This window comes from Dryobates pubescens, chromosome 36 (genome assembly GCF_014839835.1).
Source record: "Dryobates pubescens isolate bDryPub1 chromosome 36, bDryPub1.pri, whole genome shotgun sequence".
Classification (NCBI taxonomy): domain Eukaryota; kingdom Metazoa; phylum Chordata; class Aves; order Piciformes; family Picidae; genus Dryobates; species Dryobates pubescens.
In genome coordinates, this window is record NC_071647.1 from 622,338 (window position 1) to 629,005 (window position 6,668).

Here is a 6,668-nt window from a genome sequence, read left to right on the forward strand (position 1 = left end):
ACAGGGCAGTGCCAGGCACGGGGGGGGGTCCCCAGCTCCTTGCCTGGGTTTCCTAAGTGGAGGTTGGAGGAGGAAGGCCTCAGAGCCTCTCAGTTAAGTAACTGGGAGGGGAAGATTCAAACTGTGCCTCCCCAGCTGGGCAGGGGGCAGGGGGAGGCCAGGGGCACAGCCAGGCCAGGTCCTGTCTCCAGGCCAAAGGACTCTGCTCCTCAGAGCTCCTCATGGAGCTTCTCCTGGTCCTCATCTGACTTCAGCTTCAGCTCCTCGGGGGTGACCTTCCCGTCCTGGTTGCGGTCCTGGTTGCGGAACATGTCGGCGATGACCTGGTCGGGGTCGGAGCTGGGCAGCAGCCGCCCCTTGCCCTCTGCCACCTGGGCCTTGATGAAGGTGGAGAACTGCAGCAAGGAGAGGGACAGAGGCTGCTTTGCTCCCTGCAGCTGGCACCGGGCAGGGCCAGGAGGGCAGCAGCCAGGCAGGGACGATGGGGATGGGGCAGGGACTGCCCGGGGTGCCCTACCTGTGCCCAGCAGTGCTCTGGGCTGGGCCTTTCCCTGCACAGCTCCCCAGGCTCCTAAGTGCCTGGGGCCAGCTCTGCCTACTGGGTGCTGCTCCCCAGGGTGGGGTCCCATCTGCCCCCGGGCCCCTCCGCCCCCATGGGTGCCGCTCAGGCCCTGCTCACCTCCTCCGCAGCGATCTCCCCGTCCTGGTCGAGGTCCATCTGCTCGTAGAGGCTGGCAGGGGGCTCTCCATGCCAGATGAAGAAGTAGCCCTCAGGAACCCCTTCCTCCATGGAGAGCAGCTCCACCTCGAAGCGCAGCACGGCGCTGCCTGGCACCCCCCGGGCTGCCAACGCAAGCCAAGGCTGCTGCAGCAGGAGGAGCCCAGCCCAAGGCTGCTCCCCCCCGGCCCCGGGGCAGAACCCAGCCCCAGCTGGGGCGAGGGGGTGAAGGAGCCTGGCAGGAGGGCAGTTTGGGGACAGTTTAGTGTTCATCAAGGCAGAACCCCCGCGGCTGGCACTGCCAGCGCTGCCCTACCTCCGCTCTCGCCATGGGCCAGGTGTGGGGGCACGATGAGCACCCTCCTCTCCCCCGGGCACATGTCCAGGAGGCCTCTGTTCAGGCCCTCGATCACCTTGTTGGTCCCCAGGGTCACCTCCTGGGGCTTCTCGTAGTCATGGCTGCAGGAGGCACAAACAGCTGAGGCAGGACCCCGTGGGGCATCCCCCACGCCCCCAGATCCCACAGCCCCCCTCCTGCCGTGCGTGGGAGCCCCACACCCTGCACGGGGGTGGCAAAGACCCCCAGACCCCTGCCCCCTCCCCATGCCCCGTGGCCAGGCTGCTGATGGTCCCGGTCCAAGAGCAGCAGCTGCCGGCGCTCAGCGCCTGCCAGGATGTGGCCCCGCGGGGGGGAGGTGTGCCCGGGGCACCCCCGGGGGCACGCACGAGGAGAAGAGCCTGGTGCCGTCCAGCAGTGAGCAGTTGTAGTGGTAGCGAACGAAGTCCCGGTGGCGGCTGGTGGCGTTGCAGCCCTCGGGCCGGTACAGGGTCTCGATCTCCACCGGGTCCTCGGGGTTGTGGAAGTCGATGATGTGGACGTCGAAGATGAGCACAGCCGAGCCGGGGATTTTGTCCCCTGGAAGAGGAGGATGAGGATGAGGAGAGCTGCCCGAGGGCTGCCGAAGCGCTGCGGGGCCGGGGAAGCTCTTCCCTGCTTCCTCCCATGCCCTGCGGCGTCCCCACCCCTCGGGGCCTGGCTCTGCGCAGGTTGGCATCAGCCCCCCGCGCCCCCCGCAGTGCCCAGCGCCCCGGGGATGGTGGTGGCCCCGGGGGTGAGCAGCTGGCCCCGCTTGGCCGGCGCCTCGCCAGCGTCAGCCCTGCCGTGTGCCGGCGCCAGGGCTGGAGGAGGGGATGCTTGGGGCCGTGCCCCCCGGGGGCTGCCCTTTACCTGCTCCGTTCTCCCCATAGGCCAGGTGTGGGGGGACCACCACCCGGCGCCGCTCTCCCACGCAGACCCCCTGCAGGCCCTGGTCCATGCCGGGGATGATGAAGCCCTTCCCGATGTAGGTGTTGTAGGTTTGGTTGCGAGAGTAGCTGCAGCGAGAGGAGCCCCTGGCACTGCCCATCCACCCCCCCGACCTGCACCAACCCACCCCCAGCTGCCAGCCTCCCCCTGGGCCAGCCAGCCCTGGCTCCCAGGGAAGCGGCAAACAGGCTTTGGCTTTTCTAGCCCATTCCATGCCCTCTGCCACCCTGCCCTCTGCCACCCTGCCCTCCGCCTTGTCCCTCATCCTCCAGCCTCTCCCTGCAGCCAGTTGCTGAGCATGGGGCAGGAGAGGACATCAGGGGACCCCCAATTCCAGTCCCAGCTGCTTCCCCCCCACACCTGCAGTCCCTGAGGGTCTCCCTCACACCTGCAGTCCCTGAGGGTCCCCCTCACACCTGGAGTCAAAGAGGGTCCCATCCATCAGGCTGCCGTTGTAGTGGTACCGCACAAAGTCCCCGGGCACAGCCCTGCGCCGGCAGGACGCCGGCACCTCCAGCTGCTCCAGGGAGATGCTGTCCTTGGGGTTGTGGAAGTCCACCAGCAGCACACTGAACACCAGCGATGCCTGGGGGGGGATCACAGTCCCTGGGGGGGGGCACGGGGGTCAGCCCGGGGCGTGGGTGCTGCGCAGAGCCAGGGCAGGAGCTGGGCACGGCCAGGAGATGCCCAACTCACCGTAGCCCTTCTCCCCGTAGGCCAGGAACGGGGGCATGGTGATGCTCCTCCTCTCCCCGGCACACATGCCCAGCAGCCCCTGGTCCATGCCCTTGATCAGCCACCCGGTGCCCACGTAGGTGTCGTAGGTGCTGCCCTTGCTGTAGCTGGGGGGGAGCAACGATGGGGGGATGGCTGCGGGGCCACGCCAGCTCCCCCGCCCTGCAGGGTGCCATGGGGGCTCTGACTGTCCTGTGCCGGGCCAGTGCCCCCCGGTGCCCGCCAGCCCCGGTGCCCGCCAGCCCCGGTGCCCTGTACCTGGAGTCGAAGGGGGTGCCATCCAGCAGGGTGCCGTTGTAGTGGTACCGCACGAAGTCCGAGCTCTGCACCGTGCGGTTGCAGGGCCCTGGCCGGCCCAGGGTGGTGACCTGCAGCTTGTCCTCCTTGTTCCAGATGTCCAGCATCACCACGTCGAAGTACAGGGTGGCATCGGGGGGGATCAGCCCCGCTGCGGGGGGCAGCGCGGACAGAGCGTCAGTGCAGCGGGAGCCTGCAGCTGCTCGGGGCTGCTGGGCCCAGGTGCCAGCCCCTGGCAGCGCAGCAGAGCCCCGGTGGGGCAGGACCCCTCCTTCCCGGGCAGGTCCTGCTTGGGCACCCCTCGGCCTGGCAACGGAGCTGTCCTCCGCCAGCGCCTGCCAGCTGGGCACTGCAGCCCTGTGCCCGCCAATGCCAGCCCTGGGGGCTTCGCTGCCCCCGCCCCCCCGCCGTGCCAGGGACCCCTTACCCACGCCGATGCTGCCGTAGCCCAGGTGTGGGGGCACGACGAGGCGGCGCCGCTCGTTCACGCACATGCCCTGCAGCCCCCGGTCCATGCCGGTGATCAGCCGCCCCACGCCCACCACGCCAGCCACGGTGGCACCTCGGTCATAGCTGGGGGGAAGGGACAGGCATCAGCCCGTGGCAGAGCTGCTGGTGCTGGGGGTGCTCGGTGCCAGCTGCTGCCCTGGCTGGGGCCAAAGCCATCATCACCCCCAGGGGCTGGGGGCTGGCAGCCCCTGGGCTTTGTGCTGCCCCCCAGAGCGTTGCACCCACAGCAGCCCTGGCGCTGTGCCCAGCGGGGAGCAGAGGACAGGGCCCAGGCAGCCTCAGGCTGCTGAAAAGACTCCAAGCAGCAGCTGGAGCCCTGGGGGGTAACCTGGCACCCCTCACCCCCTGCAGCTGCTGCTTCCTGCTGGCAGCAAGCTGCAGTCACCAGGACAAGAGATCAGTTCAGTGACTGTCCCCAGGCTGCCCCTGAGCTGGGGGGGGACACATCCAGTGGAGCAGAACTGCAACAGGTTGTGGACATCTCGTCCCTGGAGGTGCTCAAGGCCAGGCTGGAGGAGGCTGTGAGCAGCCTGGGAGGTGCCCCTGCCCATGGCAGGGGGCTGGCCCTGCCTGATCTTTCAGCTCCATTCCAGCTCAGAACATTTTATGACTCTGAAGAACTCCTTTGCCCTCCAGGGCTCCAAAAAAATCCCTTCTGGGAGTTCTTTGTTCCTACACGGGGCTGGGGCTGAGCCCCAGCACTGCCCAGTTTGCCTTTTGCTGTGTCCCCAGTCCTCCCCCTGCTCTCTGTGGTGTAACTCAGGGGCTGCACCAGCACCCACGCTGGTTTGCACCCAGGCTGAGCAGAGCAGGATCCGTGCAGGGCCCGGGGGAAGCCAGGAGCAGGAGAAGCCTCCCAGGAGCCGAGCAGGCTCCACTGCTGCCACGTTTCCGAGGGCTTTGTGCTCTGCTGCCTGTGCAGCTCAGGCAAATTCATCTTCCTGAGCCCCAAACTCCTCCCTTAGGGCCAAATCCTGCCCATGCCCGGGTAGAGTCTCCCTGCACCCCACAGCACCCCGGAGCTGGAGGCATGCTGGCATCTGCAGGCTCCCCAGTGGCTCCGGGTGCAGTGTGGGTGCCAGGGCAGGGGCTGCTGCAAAGGGACCGTACGGGGGGGGCAGCCTGGGGTGACTCCGCGTGCAGGGCCCCCCGGCACACCCCAAGAGCTCTCCTGGGGGTCAGAGCTGTGGGGTCCGGGGGCTGGCCCGAACAGGCAGCTGCCCGCTCCCCGCCTTGCTGCCCGCTGGCCCTCGGGGATGCCAGGGGGCGACACGCAGGCGGGCTGGGGAGGGAGGCATGCAAGGACCCCTCCGCAGCGCAGGGCTGGCCGGGGCCGCATGCATCGGGGCCGAGCCGAGGGCGATACCTGGAGTCAAACTTTTTGCCATCTTTAAAGGTCCCATTGTAGTGGTAGCGAATGAAATCCCCCATCTGGACTTCCCGCAGGCAGATTTTGGGGATATAATATCTGTCTATCACCACGTCTTCCAGGGGGCCGGGGTCACCCAGGCCGGGGGCCCCCAGGATGCTGAGGAGGAGGAGGAGGAAGAGGAGGACGATGCTGCCGGGGGCCATGGCGCTGGGAGCTGCGGCCGGCGGAAGGTTCGGGGAGGGAAGGCAGAGAGGTGGAGCCAGCCCTGGGCCCCTGCCCGGCCCCGGCTGCGATTTCTGTACACGTGTACCCGCGCCGGGGCCTCGCCAGCCGTGCGCCCACCACCAGCCACCCCCTGCATCCCCAGGGTGACTCCCCCCGGCCGCGGGAGGAGTCCAGCGGCACAGCGCCAGGCTGGGGAGCTGCTGGAGGGGTTTCCCCCTCTTTTTTCTTTCTTTTCTATCCCCCCCCGCCCCCGGGCCCTTCCTTCTGGAGGAGCAAGCTGCAGAGAGCTGCTGGGAGGCGACGTTTGTGCAGCTGGAGGTCCTGTCCCGGCTCATCCCGGGTCCTAGCGCTGCCTGCGCTCCTCCCAGCAGCCTCTGGCCTGCCGGGGCTGGGCTGTGGCTCCCTTGGCTCCGTTCGCTGCTGCTCAGTCCCCGGCAGAGGCAACACAGGGAACGGAGCTGCAATAACCTCTGCCGCAGGCTGAGCTTCTGCTGAGCAGCCACCGTTAGAACGACCCCGCTCCGTCCCCCCGCCCAGGAGCAGCATCAGATGCTCACCCGTGCGCTGCCCTCAGGTCCCTGCTCCCCCAGACCTGCTGGTGAGGGCCAGGCAGGAGCCACTCAGCCGGACTGACACCGGAGCCCCCGAGGCAGAGCCCCCAGGGAGAGCAGGAGCCTGAGCCAGGTGCTGCCAGCTCCCTTGAGCCTGGCCTGGGGGGGCTCTGAAGCCCCTCAATGGACTGTGGGTAGTCTGGGGGCACTTAGGGCTCTCCCCATGGCATGGTGGGGTCAGGGCCTGGCCCTGGGGTGTGTGAGCCCTTCCTGAGGGGCAATGCCAGCCTGGTGCATGAGTTATGAGCTGCTCGTTGGCAGGGAGGTGCTGGGCACTAACAGCCTCTGCTCTGCAGGAAGAGCCCTCAGCACCATCCTGGCTCCTGCCCCACGCTGTGACATCCCTCAGCACCATCCTGGCTCCTGCCCCATGCTGTGACATCCCTCAGCACCATCCTGGCTCCTGCCCCATGCTGTGACATCCCTCAGCACCACTGTCCAGCCAGCAACAAAGCCCTGGGCTCGGGCCAGGGCCACTGTGGCCATGCTGGGGCCTGGCACGATGCGGCCCTGGGATCTGGCACAGTGCAGGGGTGCAGGGCATGTGGCCTCTGGCCTGGCACAGGCCAGCAGCAAAACCAGCTCTGGGCACAGCTGGGCTGGGGGGCCTGGCCGGCTGCCCAGGGCAGTGTGGGGTGGCACTGAGCACACCTTGGAGTGCCCAAGGGCTGCAGCCCAGCACGGGGCACACATCCCTGCACCGGGCACGTCCCACTCTGCGACGTACAGCCCCGAGTGCATCACCGGAACCCGCAGGTCCACTCTGAGGGACTGCCCCCGGCGTGGGGCTCCGAGCCCGCTGCGCGCAGGGCGCAGCACCGCGCACCCGCCGGGATCGCACCGGGGGCGCGCAGCACCGCGTACGCCCCCTCCGGCATTGCCCCAGCCGCGCAG

At 68.4% G+C, this 6,668-nt stretch overlaps 1 protein-coding gene across 1 annotated transcript; it reads right to left on the bottom strand.

Annotated features, from left to right (window-relative positions):
* Positions 1 to 10: 10 nt before the first annotated feature.
* Positions 11 to 5,240, bottom strand: FKBP10 (FKBP prolyl isomerase 10). Its single transcript, XM_054176801.1, has 10 exons — positions 4,933 to 5,240; positions 3,484 to 3,629; positions 3,018 to 3,207; positions 2,721 to 2,866; positions 2,441 to 2,630; positions 1,947 to 2,092; positions 1,445 to 1,634; positions 1,035 to 1,177; positions 680 to 843; positions 11 to 395 (listed from the first exon to the last, which is right to left on the bottom strand). The coding sequence occupies exons 1-10, from the start codon at positions 5,139 to 5,141 to the stop codon at positions 210 to 212; spliced, it is 1,710 nt and encodes a 569-aa protein (XP_054032776.1). The 5' UTR covers positions 5,142 to 5,240; the 3' UTR covers positions 11 to 209.
* Between the last annotated feature and the right edge of the window lie 1,428 nt (positions 5,241 to 6,668).